Source organism: Phocoena sinus, chromosome 20 (assembly GCF_008692025.1).
Source record: "Phocoena sinus isolate mPhoSin1 chromosome 20, mPhoSin1.pri, whole genome shotgun sequence".
In the NCBI taxonomy this organism is placed as follows: Eukaryota; Metazoa; Chordata; class Mammalia; order Artiodactyla; family Phocoenidae; genus Phocoena; species Phocoena sinus.
This window is the reverse complement of record NC_045782.1, coordinates 16,040,836-16,058,392: the sequence shown is the minus strand read 5'-3', so window position 1 is coordinate 16,058,392 and position 17,557 is coordinate 16,040,836. Positions and strand designations below refer to the sequence as shown.

Genomic DNA, 17,557 nt, shown 5'->3' with positions numbered 1-17,557 from the left:
TACAGTGAGTATAGCTTGGTCAGCTTGCTGCTGTGGACATCATAATTGTATTTCTGTTCACCACCTGACCTTATGTTCTCACTGGGTCCTATGCCCCATTGCACTCAGTTGCCCTGCAACCCAGGCTCCCCCTGGTGGAGGATTAAGGACAACACTAATAAGGGTTGGAACTGAAATTTAATATTAATTCAAGAAAACAACCTCTGTAACAATCACTACAGTAGTGGGGGAGCAGGAATCCTAAGAATCAGGGCAAAAATGCAGCACATTTTATCTCTGGCTCTTGGAGGTCTGTGAGAAACTCAGAAAGTAGACTGGCTTCATTGCTGTCCATACCTAACGCTCCTTGGCTGAGTTTCTGCAGTTGTGATCTGGAGGCTTGACAGACCTGTGGTGGCAAGCCCATTGCTCCAGAAAACCTGACAGGCTTGCCTCACTTCTCCCCCAGGCCCACGGAGGCCAGAAATGCCAATAGTTGGCCAGCACAAAGAGCCGAGCCACTTTTTTGATCCTGACGCTGGCCTCCCGCTCTGCACTTGGCAGAGGGTAAAGGGAACAAGAGTCCAGTCCAGCCCCCACCTCACTGGCTGAGTGACCTGGGAGACATCAGCCAACCCCCAGCCTCAGGAAGGAGAAAGATACTCTAGCTGAAGGGGCAGCTTCCTGGAAGGGCAGTAAGGACAGCAACCAAGGGCCCCTGCCGGGTCAAAAAGGGAGCCTGAGACCCTGGGGGCAGAAATGGCAAGGGGGGCCAAGCGTGCACTGGTTTATTGACCAAACCTCACATTCTAAACAACTTGTGTGACAGGCTAGGAAACTCCTCCAGACCTATGGCAGCTGAACACAGAGTTCCTGATGGAAAGGTTTACTGGAACACAGCGTAGGCAGGGCTTACGGGGAAGGCCACCCTTGGAGGAGTCCTACATGGGTCTTCTGGAGAAAACAGTTATACTCCACCCGCCAAAATAAGAACCCCACAATCAAAAGGTGCAAACAATTAAGAGACCCACTGTGGCCCATGACAGAGTTCTGCAGCAATTGTGGGATGTGAGCTGTTCTTTGGGGTCCGAGCCTGGGTGCTTAGGGCCTCAGCTGGCCTACCAGTGAAGGCCTGAAGGTGGTGTCTTCTCATCTTTATTGCTTTCAAGGGAGAAGGGAGGGATCCGGACATCGAAGTGGGAACCATCAGGCCTCTCGAAGCGGAATGTGCCCCTGTGAGAGAAACTGGTTTAGAGGGAGTGAGAGTTGAAGCCTGTAGAGCCCTATGTCCTCAGCGCCAGAACTGAGGCAGGATAAGACAGGCCTGGGCTCTCTTCTGCCTGGCTCATGCCAGGACAACATTGATCAGAGACCCAAGAGCCTATCCTGGCCCTACGTGAGAAGAAGAAATGAAGCTCTCCTGAATCTGGCCCTTAGATACACCCTGCATAAGCTACCCAACTATACTTTCAGGTTAAGGAGTGAAACACCAGGGAAAAAAACCTGACTACATGGGCAACTCAGTGCAGCATCAAAGTCACCAGACCTCTTTGACCTAAGTCCTCGTTCTACAAAATCCCAGGGAACTGGAAAACAGTCATAAATCAGACAAGACCCACACAGCAATGAACAGCAGATAAGGCTCCACCTCAGGACTTCACTTGGTCCAGAATTAACTGCAAGCTATAAGCTCTCACTTTTTCTGACCCGCAGTGTCCGTGGACTTGCGCTGTCCCTGCCCCAGCATATGCTTACTCACCACATGTGCCCACTGGAAGCTTGCAGGGAGACGTGGCTGCTGTACTGGAATGCGGGCTGCTCCTTGGATAACACTGGTTCCTGTGAGGGTTCAGGCAAAATAGGTCAGGCCAGACAAGCTCCCTGTACCCCGGGGCCACATGCTGACTGCCAGTCCGGGCTGGATGCCCCCTCATGCCTCCCACCATAACGGCCGACCAGCACCTTCCACAGCACAGCCATTGACCTGGGCCTTTTATTCTGACCGTGGGAAAGATAATCTCAGGCTGAATGGCTGAGGTTACAGGCAAAGATGCTAAGCCCAGGATCTACTCTGTGAATACCCTGTCCAGCATCCACTCACGAGGACCTAAGTGCCAGGAGACACACTGTGCTCAGCAAACTTCTAACTTAAGTCTGCTGGTAATCATAAGGTAATAGGTGTGATCCTAAGAAGCGGAGATTTGGGTTAACTTGCCCAAAGTTATGCAGTAAATAAACAACACAGTGGGCATTTGAAAACAGACTAACCCCACAGCCCTGTTCTTTCCACCCCACGCTGCTTCCCCAGCTCCCTGCTAACATGGACGAATGCCTGTTGAATGTGGTCCTCTCATGACTTTATTTCTCTGGAGACTGGGTAGGGTAACACAGGAATTGCAAAATCAGATCTCTTCAAGGACCAGCAGAGGATGAACATGTGTAAAGAGGCAGAGGAAGGATGACCAGGAGTGGTGGCGGGTCCATGCCCCACCCAAGGGCATCCCAGTAGATTTTTTAAAAGGCTGGCAACCACAAGCTTTGATGGCAGACTCACTTGGATTCAAACCCAGGCCCTGCCTCTACTAGCTACAGGACCATGGGCTAGTTAAACAACAGTCTCAGTCTCTTCATCTGTGAAATGCGTTATAAGAAAACCGATCTCACGGGTGAGGTTTCTCACCCCAAACAGCCCCTAAGCTTTCACACACTTAAGCCTCTGTCCCTAACCACAGAGGAGGAGGAAACCATGCACTAAGCTCCTAGGCCTGCTGGGCAGGACTAGAAACTGAGCATTACTGGCCCAAAGATGCTCACCCTGCCCACCACCCCTCGGCCCCGCACTGTCTCCAAGGTGCCGGATAGACTGAATATCCTCCAGTGTCGCTCCCGGAGCTGTACTACGTCATTGTCGAGGTTCTCCAAGCGGATGCAGTAACGCCACTGCGGGGGTAGGGGAGAGAGTTCACATCTGAGAAGGAATAGACCCTGGGCCAGCTCCCTTGGAATTCTAGGAGAGCACAGGGCAACAAAGACCGACACCGGCACTGCACTGTCTCACCTCCCGCCCCCACAGGTAAACCTGCCCACCTCCCAACCTGTGCCCACAGGTACACCTCCTGAGCTCCCCTCCTCCCGAGGGAGACACTCACCCAGTAGACGTGGGAATTCTGGGCTTCCTGGGGGAAAAAACACAAAGAATTTCAGGCCCAGAGGGCAGGAACAAGTCTATCCAATCAACATCTCTCCAAGAGAGTGGATGTATTCCAGGTACTTGCAAAGACAGAACAAAGCCACAGGTATCTGTGGGTTGATGATGTCTCAACTATGGCCCACAAGCCCAGAGGGAGGCAGCCTCCCTTGGGTCCATCCCTGGCGCCCTTCCTCTTCATCCTGTCAAGATCACGAACAGAGCTGGATGCCAACAAAAACCAGCCCTGGGGCTCTTCCCTTTCTCACCACCCTCCCTGTCTTCCCCCACATTACTGCTGGTCCAGGCTGCTGTCCTCCTCCTCGGCCTTTCCATATCCCAACCTTATTTCAATACTTGGAATGCTGTATGTTGGCCTCCCGCCACTACTATGAGCTCCTGAAAGGCAGGGGACAGGGTTTCATTTATATTTGTATCCCCAGGACCTAGCTTACGGCCAAGCAAGAAATAGCTCAATAAATGCATAAAAAGTGGGAAGATAAGCCTACACTGATTTAAACAAGTATGTGTATATTCTTCATAGACATGGCTCCCTTTGAGCCGGAAGAGAAGGAAGAGTCAGCCAGGAGGCCTCCTTCCTGGGGTCTGAGAGTTTCCTTGCTCTAGGTCTTGGTGTCAGCTGTTGCCAAGAGACTGCTCAATCCCAGTCAATACATGCAGCACTGGAAAGCAGAACCACAGGCATGTGGTTTAAATTTGGAACCCACACCAGCAGTCACTGGGGACACCACACAGAACCTGGGGGCCTCGCCCTGAGGGGAGGTCCCAGGCTGGGCACATACCCTCATGCCCATGTAGAAGGGGATGACGGTGACACGGATGTTCTCGGTTGTTTCCCGGTGGACATCGGAGAGCTCCAGCCAGGGGTGATTCTTCTCTTGCCAGGCCCGTAGCGTCTCCCGAGCTGCAAAAGGGGGTGCTGGGGCAAGAGATCGACTGGTTAGTCCAGGCCAGCGTCCAGGGCGTTACACCCTGCCCAACTGCTCCTCCTAGAAAACCCTTCCCAGTGGTGGCCCAGGTAAACAAGACACCCAAACGTGAGCAAGAGCACAGGCTGGAAGAACGCACAAAACTGCCTACCAAGAATAAGCCCTGAGGAGGTATGTGACGTCAGAGGAAGAGAAATGGACTGGGAGTTAGGAGCCCTGGTTTTCAGACCTCACTCTGCCACTACCTAGCAACCTTGAGTCCCTTCTCATCATCCCTGAGTCTGTTTCCATACCTGTGAGGAGGAGATAATAGCCATCTACCTGACAGGTCTAATGGGAGATTAAACAAGATTGTAGAAATAGAGCTTTGAAATTGCTTCTGGGATATTCCCTTTGAAGAAAGGGCCCTCCCATTCCACCTTCCCTCTATGATAGAGGTTACCTTTTGTCTGGTCATATAGAAGAAATCTTTCAAAGAGCTCGTGCTGGATGGGAACCTGATCAGTGGAGGTGTAGGGGAGGATGTCTTCATGGCTGACATAATCCAGGCCTGGCAGAGAGACAGAGACAAAGAGACAGTGAAACTCACATAGGAGGCGGGGAGGAATGGGGCTGAAAAGAAACACAATTCCTGGCCTTATGGCAGGGTGGGATGACCCTGGCACCACTGCTCTCAGCATCTATACTCCCTCCCAGCAGATTAAAGGACAGCAGAAAGGCCTCAGAATCCTCTCCCTGAGACACATCAGACCCCCCTCATTGACAGGCACCACTCAGATGCTCCTTACTCACCTGGGATGGCATAGAGGGCCCGGCTGTCATCATGGTTAGCCAAGAAAGTCACAGCTTCTGTCTGAGATCTCTGAGACTAAGGCAAGAAGTGAGTCAGGGATCTTCTCGGTCACTATCCAGTCCTGAGGACTTAGGGCCCAGTGCTGATCTGGGCCTGTTTGACCCCTCTCCTTCTTAGTCCCCATCACGGTTCGGGGCTTTCCCATAGAAAGGAACCCCAGGCACAACCATCTTGCTTACTTACTATATGTGGACAGTCTCGGGCATCAATCAGCACCTGATAGTAAGTGTGAGTTTTGCCTTTCACCTCCTTCGAGCCGTGGCCGGCAGGGTTCTCTGCTCTTTGGGGCAGGAGAAGAAGCCCAAGATCAACCCCAGAGAAACGGAAGCAGTGCCTGCCCCAGCTCCCTACCACCCCCTCACCTCAACAGACCAGTGCCCGAGCTGAAGGAGCTTAGCACCAGCTGGGTAGCTGTGCAGCACACCCTGGCCCAGCATTCCTCAGTCAGGGGCAAGCAACAGAGTGTGGTGTAGAGTCATTATTTGTCTTACTCTCTGGATGCCTCTTAGAGAACAAGGGCCAAGCTGAGAAAATCAAACTGCTGCCTTAGTCCCTGGAGCCCAGCGCGCCCCACTCTTCTCGCATCCCAGGGGCTGTCTGGGATCATTTAATGGAGCTGGGCCTTTTCTTTTTTAATGTACTCTAGTGATGATAAGAGACTAAGGGAAAGATTCTAACTGAACATCAAGAAATCAAGAAGCCTAGTCCCCCAGATGCCCTCTGGGGTACTTATAATGCAAATTGAGAATGCCTTGGGAGAGCATCCTGGGGAGAACTTAAGGGACCTCCTAGCTTAAGACTTTTGTCTCCATGGGTATTAGTGCCAAGGGAGTTTTCTGGGACCACTCCTAAGGCCCAGAAGGATGCTGCCTTCAGTGCTGGGACCCCAATTATGTATGTCTGCCATGAGTCAGGCCTCCTCCTGAGGATACTGTGAGGCACAATGATAGGGAAACTTACTTTTCTGGAGCTACAGAAGCCACATCCCGGTCATACAGTCTGGCCTGCCAGGGAAACAGGACAACACCTCGGTAGCCAAAAACACTGTGAAGGAAAAGCTGGGAGAAAAGAGAGGCCTCAGTCAGTGTGCAGTCCAGCAGGTCCATCCAGGTGGGGCCCCGACCACTAAGTGGCACAAGTGGTGGCAACTCCAGCACAAGGTCTTGCTACTCTTTCCCTTGAACTCTGTGATCGACCCAGACCAACTCTGGAACATGCTTACTGCCTCTTTACCTGGCTGACTTCTACTCATCCTTTTTTTTTTTTTAATTTATTTATTTTTGACTGCATTGGGTCTTTGTGTACGGGCTTTGGGAGCTACTCTTCATCGCGGTGCGTGGGCTTCTCATTGCGGTGGCTTCTCTTGTTGCGGAGCACAGGCTCTACAGCACAGGCTCAGTAGTTGTGGCACACAGGCTCAGTAGTTGTGGCTCACGGGCTCTAGAGCGCAGGATCAGTAGTTGTGGCATACGGGCTTAGTTGCTCTGCGGCATGTGGGATCTTCCCGAACGAGGGCTCAAACCCGTGTCCCCTGCATTGGCAGGCAGATTCTTAACCACTGCGCCACCAGGGAAGCCCCTACTCGTCCTTTAGGCCATAGCTGAGGCCTCTAGGAAGCCTTCCCTCACCTCCTCTCCAGTTAGCACACTGTACAGCCGTTGACCATTTGCATATTGTAATTCCTTTCTAGACTGTCAACTCCATGAAGGCATTGCTTTCTGATTTAACACCAATGCATAAAGCTTAGTCCATTGTAGGCATACGGAAAAAAAAAAAGTTGAATAAACAAAAAGTCCTCCTTACCTACAAGGGGCCTAAATCTATCTCAGTGGATCTGGCACAAAGCTGACACAGAAAAAGAGCCTCACACCCAGAGCTTACTTCACTGCAATCAGTTCAACTATGACAAAGCATCAGAAAGCAGGTTTGCTTTTCTGAAAGCTCCCTCCACTGGCTTCCTACCAGCCACTATGTTAGATGATTCTTCAGCAACAGGACTCTCTCCTCAATACAGTCCAAACCATCTCTGTCCACACTAACTTGGAAACAGAACCCAATGACACATGAAATGTATTCAAATCCAGGAAAACAGAAAACCCGTCTTAAAAAAAAAAAAAAAAAAACTTGATTCTGGTCTGGCACCAAACACCAAGGCAGAAAACCGTAACTTTCAGGCCTGTGACCAAATCTGACCCTTTCAGAAGCAGAGTACACAGTGAAAATGAAAGATGACACAGCCCAGCACTCACCTGCCCAGTCTCATATTTCCCGTTCTGTTTTGGCACCTCAAACACACCAACTGTCTCCAAAACTTTGCCCTCTGGTCGGTTTCTGATTAGGAAGGAAAAGAACAAGCAACTGAACAGCTAAGAAGTGAAGGGTACTAATCCATCAGTAAAAGCTACTAGGATACTGAGGGGCCAGGGCAATGACAGCAGAGAAGGGCAGCAGCAGTGGGGCCAGCTGAAGCAGGTAAGGGTCCTGCCAAGCCACCACTCCACAGAGATTCTGCCTTTCCTCCTTTGAGGTCCAGCCACAGATGCCTCCATAAGACCTGACTGCTCCCAGATCACTTTCTTCTCTCTTGACTCTCAGCATTCCTCATATCATGCCCTCAGACCCTGCTTAATTGTATCCCTTGCCTCCATTCCTTCCCTGACCCACCCTCCTGAACTCCCACAGCATTTTAACTGCCCTTTCCACCTTGCATTTCAGTTATTTGTGTCCCTGTCTTATCTCCATTAGAGACTGCAAGTTCTTTGGGAGCAATGCCTGTGTCTGATTAGCCTGTGCTCCCTCAAAATCTAGTGTATAAACGGTGCTCAAAAAATACTTATTTTGTGTTATAATTCCATGTCCATCTCCCCCTCTAAACTGCAGTCCTCACCCCTGCACTACACCTAGTATTATTCTCTCAATCTAGTTTTTGTTCAGATTTAATCAGTTTTTACAGGAGCCTTAAATTGGAAATAGCTATCATCTCTCTCCAGTATCCGTGTCTAATCTCACCCACTAAAAGGTCAGCTCTTACAGTGGTCTCTCCGTACAGGGCTGCTCTTTCTAGGGGTCCTTCAAAGCACTGTTTTCTTACTATTTTGGAGATGTGAACTTTATGCTTCCTGCCACTTGATTCACCCGCCCCAATTTGATCTGCCTGGCCCATCCCTAGAGACACTGCTCACACCATCCCCATGGCCTCAAACCCCATACCCCAAGTCACATAAAGAGAAAGTGTGTCCCCAAGGTCACATTGAAAACTGGGACCCACGCAGGGCGCAGATTCGGATCCTGTTTCCCACTTCTAGCATCTTTCTGTGGGAGGCCTTGGCCCAGTCACGGGCTGGGGGAAAGCCCTAGGACTTAATTAAAGGGCTGCCCACTAACAGCGGCGCTCGGATTCCCACATTCTGGGAAGTAAGATTCGCTCCGGGAGGGTTACTAGTTCCCCCTCAGAGCCAGCCCTGCACAACCCAAGGCTCTGGGCCGCGCTCCCTTGTCCGCTCCTGGCACGCGTCGCGGGCAGCGCAGTCGGCTCCCGGCCAGAACCCTCTCCCGGGTCGAACTCCAATCACCCCCAGCCGGCCGGGTTCCCTGGCCTCCCCTCTGGCCCGGGACACGCTCCCTGGGCTCCGGGCTCGGCCTCCGTGCTTCGTCCCTCACCGGGACGAGAGGTGCCTCCGCGTCGTCGTGGTCGCCACTGGTGGGAAGGTCCCAGCTCCACCCGCCGCACAGAGCGGCCTCGGCCCTCGGGCCCCGGTCAGCGACCGGGACCACCAGCGACTGCCCACGGTCAGGGCCCGCCGGGCCACACAGCCCGCCATGTCCCGCCCGAGTACCCGCTGGGCTGCTGACACAGGGATCGACCCGCCGCCGGGCGGCGTTCCGCCTCCGCCCCCGCCCCACACTGCCCCGCGCCGCTTCCACGCCCCCTTGGCCCTCTGCCCCGCCCCGCGAGCTTCGCGCTCCTTCCGGCACAGGCGGCCGGAAGTCCCGGCCCGGGGTCACCTGACCTTAAAGTCGGCTAGTCATGGCGTCTTCCTTGTTAGTTGGCGAGCGATTTGTACGCGCTTTGAGTCCCGGCGGGGAGCTGGAGCCAGAGCAGCTGCCCGGGAAGCTGCGGGAAGAACTTGAGGCCGTGCTAGGGAAGAAGCACAAGGGCGGCGATCGTCCGGCTGGCCCCGCTCGCCTGGTTTCTTTCCGCCTGATCCGGGACCTGCATCAGTACCTGAGAGAAAGGGGTGAGCCCCAGTCTCCAGTCCAGAGTCGCCTCCTTTTTTCCAGAGTTTAGTCTCTCCTGAGGTCTTTTTTCCTACCTCTGGCATTTTTATGAGGGATGTATCTGTTGCGGATCCAAACTCGCGGCTTGCATTACTCCCAGCAAAGCCAATCTACTGAGGCAAGGTTGTGGTGAAGGAAAGTACAGTGTTCAATGCAGGGTGCCAAGCAAGGGAGTGGGAGACAAGCCTCAGATCCATTTCAGCTTGGTCTTTGAGTTAAGGGGTTTTCGTTTAAGGGAGAAGAACAAAGAGACCGGGAATAATCACTGTCATGTGACATTCCCTAATTGTCGTTTTGCGAGTCAGGATGTCTCTGATTAAGGATTCTCAGGCCAGGTGGTCCATGGCTCCGGCGTCTGTTAGCTTACCTTGCCCTGGAGAAACAACCTGAGTTTGCAGGTTTATGATGATATCTATAACAGCACTTTTAGTACATTAAAGATGTTATCAGCAATAGCAGTTTTAGTCATCTGACTCTGGTTCATTAGTATTGTTAGCAAAGGACTGAGGTTAGAGGAGACAAGAAAGGGAATAAAGTTTTGGATAGAGAGATTAATTATAAACTCATTAAGGGAACTCAGTTTTAGGGGGACTGGGTTTCAAATCCATCACTCTCCTTCACCCATGGAATGATCATCTGGCCAGCCCAAGAATCACCTCATAAACCCTGGGGAGCCCACTCCGTGCATAATTTCCATGGGAATTCTTCGTGGATGACAAAATTTACTTGTGCAGTTTCTGTTCTCTTGAGTCTCCTCTTTACTTCCAGGCCCACTTAGGCCCACCTGACCCTTGAGGAAGTCCAAGTTCTAACCCAATACCACTGCACAGGTTCAGTTTCTTTCTTTTAAGCCACACTAAAAAACAACTTAGCATAGTGAGCTTGCCCTGTTTGGGAATCTGGATTTCTTAGCAAGAGTGCCAAATCTGATGGTTTTTTTTGTTTGTTTGTTTTGTTTTGTTTTGTTTTGTTTTGGCTGCGCCGCTCAGCTTGTGGGATCTTAGCTCCCCAACCAGAGATTGAACCCGGGCCCTCAGCAGTGAAAGTGCGGAGTCCTAACCACTGGACCACCAGGGAATTCCCTAATGGGATTTTTTTTGTTTGTTTTTGTTTTTAGATATAGGATGATGGAAAAGTGTGTTGAAAGATCTGAACGGGGAGTAGCATCTGGGTTCTAGTCCTAACTCTGCTATTAACTCTTCTTGGAGAAGTCATTTCTCTTCCTTGGGCCTCAGTTCCCTGAACATTGTAAAGGGGGGCAGTAGGACTAACTGACATGTAAGGTCTTTTGCCGGAATTAACAGCCTACCCAGAAGTGTGAAGGGTAGATTCTTCAATTATTGGAACTAAAAAGGACCTTAGAGATCATCTAGTACAGTGTCCTGTGAGTATTTGCCACCACTACGCCTTAAACCTATTTAGGGCAAGTTGTGTCGTGGCCACAGAAATTACCTAACTTAAAGGCAAATATAAATGGCTTACATGTTATTGGCTGTGACATTGGTAGGGTAATTGAGAGCCAACAGTTAAAGTCAGTGTGTAGCACTAGGAGATACTTATGTGGGATTGTCCTAGTTTCTTCCCAGTTGAAAATGATCCTGGAGATGAATTGGTATAGGCATGGCCATGTTTTATTTTGGTAGAAAGAACTGAAGAGCTAGACCCTTCTCTGATGTTAATCCTTCAACCTCAGCTCTATGCATCATTATGTTTGTGGAAATCTTTTCTTCCTAGGTTCCACACTGTACCTTCATGAGCTCCTAGAAGGCAGTGAAATCTATCTCCCAGAGGTTGCGAAGCCTCCTCGGGTGTGTAAGGGATATATTTGTGAGAGTGGGTGTTGGTTGAGTTGGGTTTACTCATGATACATCCAAATTTATGAATCAACATTTGGGCTCAAAAATTTGTCTTTTAAATCCTTGAATGCTGGGGTTGGGGAACCAGATATTGTCCTCCTAGTCTGACAGCTTGGAGAACTGAAATTTAAAAAAAAAAAAAAGTTTCCAAAGCACTGGAGGCAGAACTGGTACGTGGGTCTTCTTAGTACTTAGTCCCCTGAAACTAGTGATTGTGACATGCTTTCTAGCAAGCTGGGAGTATCATTCTTCTCATTTGATTTTTCTGCCTCAGAACCCAGAGCTAGTTGCCCGTCTGGAGAAGATTAAGATACGTCTGGCCAATGAGGAATATAAGCGGATCACCCGCAATGTCACCTGTCAGGTAAGGGCCCGCTCTTCAATACATGGACTGTGTAGCCCCTGAAAGCAGGGCCCTGCTCTGGGAAGAGGTACAAATGAAAGAAGCAACATGGAAACTTGGTTTGTATACTATTAAGGGACCGTAGAAGCTCTGTGCTGCGTACAAGCCAAATACAATTCCCAACTCATTTACTGAGACTCTGGGCTCAGATGGTGACTGAGTCTTAAAGGTTATAGAGGGTGGGGATGAGCCTGGAGCCATTCTTCTGACATGGCTCCGTCCTATTCTCTGTATGCTCCTGCCCCGGAGCAGGAGAGGGGTACATGGGTACTGGGAACCTATGTCTCTTCTCTGAAATGCTTGACCTGTGGTCCAGAGAAGAATCCAACTGGTCCCAGACAAAATCCATGGAGAAGGCAGAACTAATGTGTTGGGTAATAAAGAGGGCTGAGCCCAGACTGACAAATGAATACTTGCTGGGCTGCCTCTGAGCTGCTTCCATTCTGAAATCCTTTGCTTTTTCTTTTTCCCAGGATTCAAGGCATGGTGGAACCCTCAGTGACCTGGGAAAGCAAGGTGAGGTACTAGGAAATCAGGTTGCTAAAGCCTGTCCCTGGGATTGGTCAGTCATGGCCCTGCTTCCCACTCCAGTGCTCTGGGTTTAAGCCTGAGCTATTCAGGCTTGCTGTTGGAGGGAAACCCAGCTGAGTGGGGAGGCAGCCATGAGATAAAAGGGCCTCTTGGAGGATACTGACCTAACGGTTTCTTCCCTGGGCTCCTCCCCAAAGTGAGGTCAGTGAAGGCTCTGGTCATCACCATCTTTAACTTCATTGTCACGGTGGCAGCTGCCTTCGTCTGCACTTACCTTGGAAGCCAGTATATCTTCACAGAAATGACCTCGGTGAGTAGGTACTGGTCAGGGCAGGGTGCCCCAGGTGGGAGTGTTAGTGGGAAAGGGAGGACATATGTGAAAACGCCTTGAACAGGTTAGGTATTTATGTGATAAACAAGGGGGACATTAGATCCAGCCAACAGTCATAGAGGTAGGTAATAACCTCAAGAGAATCCAGATTCTCTTTTCTTTCCTTCCCCCCAACTTATGGGCTGGGTTGAGGTCCTCTCCATCCTTATTAGGTGCTAGAGGCTGCAGAGCTGGAAGCTGGCCTGCATCCCCTAAGCCTGGTTCTCTCACTTCCCAGCAGGTACTGGCAGCATTGATCGTGGCCTCTGTGGTGGGTCTGGCTGAGCTGTACATCATGGTGCGGGTGATGGAAGGTGAGCTGGGAGAGCTGTAACCGTGCTTCATCAAGTCTGGAGACTCCAGGCTCCCAGCTGCCAATCACTGATTCTCAGTCAACCCATCAGGCTCTTTGTACTCGGCTCCGGTTAGTCAGAGGGCAGAGCCAAGACCACCTGCTGTTCCTGCAGGGAGCCCCATCCTCTGTCAATTTACAGAGTGGGCAGTAGAGGAGACTCAGACAACGACTGGAAAGAACTGGTCTATCTGTACATTCTCCTGAACCCGGTGCCCATCTGCCTTCTACAGTCCATTCTGGGCATTGCTGGGGCTGGGTTTTTTTCTTCCATTGGAAGTAAAGAGAATCCAGGCCTTTCCAGAAGTAGACCATACTGCCTTGAACTTGCCCAGGTGCAGAAACCAGTGGTCATCCTTTCTCCACACATCTTGATGCAGACCTGTAATTTAGATCAGAAGACTCCAAGAAAGCAGAAGGGATTCCCTTTCTTCAGTTTGTGCTGGAAGAGGAACCAATTAGAGGACATCAAATAAGAGAAAGCCGGGTGGTACAGGACGGTGGAATCAGAAGCAAGGCAGCTACGTTTTTGGAATCTTAGTTTCTGTCTTCATCTTCTTCCTTCTGCTTGCCTTGCTCAGATTTTCTATATGCTTCTGCCCGTCTCCACCACTCACCAGCCCTCCTTAAACCTCCCGCCTTCCTATCACCCTTTGCTCTGCTTCCAAAAATGAAAACAGTTCAGATGGCAAAACAGTATGTTTGCTTTTAATTGCAAAACCCCTTGTGCTTGTTTGTATTTGTGGGGAGAGTATGCCTACTGTGAATTGTCTCAGCTAATAAAGGGCGACATTCTTGGTAGACAGGGGACTATTTTCAGATTTAACTACATGTATAATTATATAAATATGAGTATACACTTCATAATATACATGGTATGTGTACATATTGTTATACATAAGCCTAATGTAGGTTATTTTATGTGGATTCTTAAACATGTTTGGATAGGTGCAAAACAATAGTATGTAAAAGTTCACAGTTGACTAATTGTTTTACATGATTGCCTTTTGTCTTCACAACAATCCTGGAGGTTGGAAAAAGGAAGTGGTTTTAGGCCCCTTTTCCAGAAGCAAAACTGAGGCTGAGAGAGGTCAAATGATCTACTTCGGTCCTTCCTCTGTTAAATGGAGCCAAAGACTCCTAGGTTGTCCTGAAGTCTCTAGGTAATGTTAAACTTCTAAGAACTTAGATTAGTGGTGTATTGATAGAATCTGTATAAGACATTTAGAAATTATAGCAGCATTATTATTTATCCAATAAATAGTTATTGTATCCAGTGTATTCTTATTTCAAATCTCACAACAACACAAAAGCCCACAGATTTCCATAGTTGTGAGAATTGGTCAGGGTCTGCTCCTAATGGTGGATTCTGTCTTTCCGTTTGTTCGGTGTATGAGCTCCCATGGTCTTCTTTTTTCCCAGGACACTGTTCTTAGAAATTATACACTCATTGGCTCAGTAGATGTTTCCTCTACAATATTGCCAATTTCTTGTATTAATAGCAAGTCAGCCTCTCAGGGCAATATTCTGCATGAGAGAGAGGGAGGGCTTAGGCCCTTCTGTTACACCTCAGATAACTTTGTTGAGAAATCTTAGGATTTCTGTTGTTGATTGGAAGAAATGTCAACTGTGAGAAAAAATGCAGGTGGCGTTTTACAGTGTTTCTAGCAACCCAGACTGTTTAAGATTGAGTTAAAAAGCTACACCGAGTCACTCATTGCTCCTGATAACCAAAGCCAAGCCAGATTTTTAGAATTCTTATAGACATCATCCCTTCTCAAGTGACTGGGTCTTGCAAATGGAAAGAGCTTTAACCTTCAGACCAATATCTATGCTATGTGCTTAAAAAAATCTATTTGAATTATTTGCTTTGGTCTGTATTCCATTCTCCACCTTTGACAATATCTCTGGGGTATTGGGGCCGAGAACAGTAAGAAAAATGGAGGAAAAAACACACAGATTTTATCCTGAAACATATAAATCAGAACAGAGAACCAGGGACTTCCCTGATGCCGCAGTGGTTAGGAATCTGCCTGCCCTGCCAGTGCAGGGGACACGGGTTCGAGCCCTGGTCTGGGAAGATCCCGCATGTCACAGAGCAACTAAGCCTGTGTACCACAACTATTGAGCCCACGTGCTGCAACTACTGAAGCCCATGTGCTTAGAGCCCATGCTCCGCAACAAGAGGAGCCACCGCAATGAGAAGCCTGCACACCACAACGAAGAGTAATCCCTGCTCACCGCATCTAGAGAAAGCCAGCACGTAGCAACAAAGACCCGACACAGCCAAAAATATAAATAAATAAACAACAGAGAACCACGGAATTTTTAAATGCCACAAAAACTTAGATTAATTTTCCCAACTAAGCAATTCACAAAGACACTAATATTCAGAAGGGTCACCTGGTCTGTCCAAGGCCACAGAGCTTATTAGAGCCTAGACTAGAACCCCTGGCTCTTGGCTTGTCATGTCACCATTCTCCACACTTAACACTATTCAGTCTCTTCCTAAAGTTAGAAAATTGGTCAAATGAAAGTACATATGAAGTACTAACATGGAGTGGGAACTCATTCTCACCATGTGCTTAATAATTGTTAGCCCTTTTTTTCTCTTCCTGACCTTCAGGAATCTGAGGTTGAAGTATTCATTGTGTCTGATGCAGTTCCTAATTTTCTATATTTTCTTTTACTTCATACTTAGGGTGCTCGAGGGAAGAGTGGAGAATACTGCCTACACTTTTGTGGGGTCACCATTAAGCGTTGGTATTAGGGAGCCTGACAACTCATGTGCCATAAGACAGACTTGGGGATTAAACTGATCATCACTTTGTCCTTTGGCTTTAGTAATATAGAACCATCCTCCATTTCAACTCTTCTTAGAGAAAACATTTCACACACTGACCTAAAGATATCTGGACAGTTCTGATGATCTACATCAGGGATCAGCAAAAAGAGGTATTTAAAAAATATGTAAGGGGCTTCCCTGGTGGCGCAGTGGTTGGGAGTCCGCCTGCCGATGCAGGGGACACGGGTTCGTGCCCCGGTCCGGGAAGATCCCACAGGCCGCGGAGTGGCTGGGCCCGTGAGCCATGGCCACTGAACCTGCGCGTCCGGAGCCTGTGCTCCGCAACGGGAAAGGCCACAACAGTGAGAGGGACGCGTACCGCAAAAAAAAAAAAAAAAAAAAAAAAAAAGTAGGGACTTCCTGCTGTCACAGTGGTTGGGAGTCTGCCTGCCAGTGCGGGGGACATGGGTTCGGGGCCTGGTCCCGGGGGATCCCACGTGCCGCGGAGCGGCTACGCCCATGCGCCACAGCTACTGAGCCCGCATGCCTGGAGCCCGTGCTCGGCAACAGGACACCGCAGTGAGAGGCCCGCGCACCGCGGCGAGGAGTGGCCCCCGCTTGCCGCTGCTAGAGAGGGCCCGCGCGTAGCAACGAAGACCCAAGGCAGCCAAAAATAAATAAATAATAAATAAATCAATTTATTAAAAAATAAGTATCTAAAAAAAGCATACCAACAACCCTTTTAGAAAGCAATTTATCTCAGCCATAAAAAAGAATGAAATAATGCCATTTGCAGCAACATGGATGGTCCTAGAGATTATCATACTGAGTGAAGTAAGTTAGAGAAAGATATCATATAATATCACTTATGTGTGGAATCTAAAAAAATGATACAAATGAATTTATTTACAAAACAGAAACAGGTTCCCAGACTTAGAAAACAAACTTACAGTTACCAAAGGGGAAAGAGTTGGGGGAGGGATAAATTAGGAGGTTAGGATTAACATATACACACTTCTATATATAAAGTAGATAAATCAACAAGGACTTACTGTGTACCACAGGGAACTATACTCAATATCTTGTAATAACCTATAATGGAAAATAGTCTGAAAAAGAATAGATATATCTATATGTATAACTGAATCACTTTGCTGTACACCTGAAACTAACACAACATTGTAAATCAACTATATTCCAGTATAAAATTTTTAAAAAATTTTAAAGCACCAAAACCAAATAAATAAAGTTCAATAGGATCCCCCTAAAAAATAAATAAAAATAAAAGCTACCCCCACAAAAACGTGATTTATCAGTATCTGTAAGTGATGTTTGTAATACATGCCAGTGTTCATCTCAGAGTTATGTCTAATAATAAAATTCTATATTGGAGGGAATTCCCTGGCACTCCAGTGGTTAGGACTCTGCATTTCCATTGCAGGGAGCATGGGTTTGATCCTTGGTTGGGGAACTAAGATCTTGCAAGCCACGTGGTGCAGCCCCAAAAAAAGGGAAAGATGAAATTTGGTAATTTATCAACTCCAGGGTGAGAAGGGTGAGAGGCATTGAACTGGGCAGACATGAGCCCTCACTTCACAGGCAACATGGAGACATCATGGTTAGGACTTGGTGCTCCGTGGGACTGGGTTCAATCCCTGGTTGGGGAAGTAATATCTTGCAAGCTGAGCGGCAAGGCCAAAAAAAATAAAATTCTATATTGGATTCAACTTAAAAATCAGCAGTAAGATGATTAAGTAGATTATAGTAATAAATACATTTTAAAATAACAATTATTATACAAAGATATTATTGTGCAAAATAAGTTGTTATACAACCCTGAAACATGAGAGAAAAAAAAAAGCTTACACTGAAGCTTTGTGGAGAGTCATGGCTGTACTTACCTGTGCTAAACTCCGTGGGCCGGGGTGCCCACATATCCTCAAGTTTTCACAGCCTCCATGTACCTGGATTCAGGTTGAAAGACTTCCAAATTTTAGATAAAGAGCAGACCTT

At 48.5% G+C, this 17,557-nt stretch overlaps 3 protein-coding genes across 5 annotated transcripts in view; 2 read left to right on the top strand and 1 right to left on the bottom strand.

Moving 5' to 3' along the window:
- Positions 1-15,794, top strand: part of TMEM97 (transmembrane protein 97) — a 40,090-nt gene extending 24,296 nt beyond the window's left edge. Inside the window, exon 4 of the transcript XR_004347365.1 lies at positions 15,735-15,794. The gene's annotated coding sequence lies outside the window, so the exon portion shown is untranslated. The remainder of the gene's footprint in view (positions 1-15,734) is intronic.
- On the bottom strand, positions 159-8,869 carry POLDIP2 (DNA polymerase delta interacting protein 2). Of its 2 annotated transcripts, none has more exons than XM_032615871.1 (11): positions 8,630-8,869; positions 7,219-7,300; positions 5,930-6,027; positions 5,153-5,249; positions 4,909-4,984; positions 4,559-4,666; positions 3,970-4,106; positions 3,129-3,155; positions 2,794-2,919; positions 1,739-1,818; positions 159-1,212 (listed from the first exon to the last, which is right to left on the bottom strand). In XM_032615871.1, exons 1-11 carry the CDS (start codon positions 8,788-8,790, stop codon positions 1,098-1,100), a joined length of 1,107 nt encoding a protein of 368 aa, XP_032471762.1. In that variant the 5' UTR covers positions 8,791-8,869; the 3' UTR covers positions 159-1,097. The 2 variants fall into 2 exon arrangements, with proteins under 2 accessions (XP_032471762.1, XP_032471761.1); XM_032615870.1 differs by having other exon boundaries at positions 159-1,224; positions 8,630-8,857.
- TMEM199 (transmembrane protein 199) lies at positions 8,965-14,035 on the top strand. Of its 2 annotated transcripts, none has more exons than XM_032615876.1 (6): positions 8,965-9,207; positions 10,982-11,055; positions 11,378-11,467; positions 11,980-12,022; positions 12,235-12,347; positions 12,646-14,035. In XM_032615876.1, the coding sequence occupies exons 1-6, from the start codon at positions 8,997-8,999 to the stop codon at positions 12,739-12,741; spliced, it is 627 nt and encodes a 208-aa protein (XP_032471767.1). In that variant the 5' UTR covers positions 8,965-8,996; the 3' UTR covers positions 12,742-14,035. The 2 variants fall into 2 exon arrangements, with proteins under 2 accessions (XP_032471767.1, XP_032471768.1); XM_032615877.1 differs by having other exon boundaries at positions 12,649-14,031.
- Positions 15,795-17,557: the final 1,763 nt, after the last annotated feature.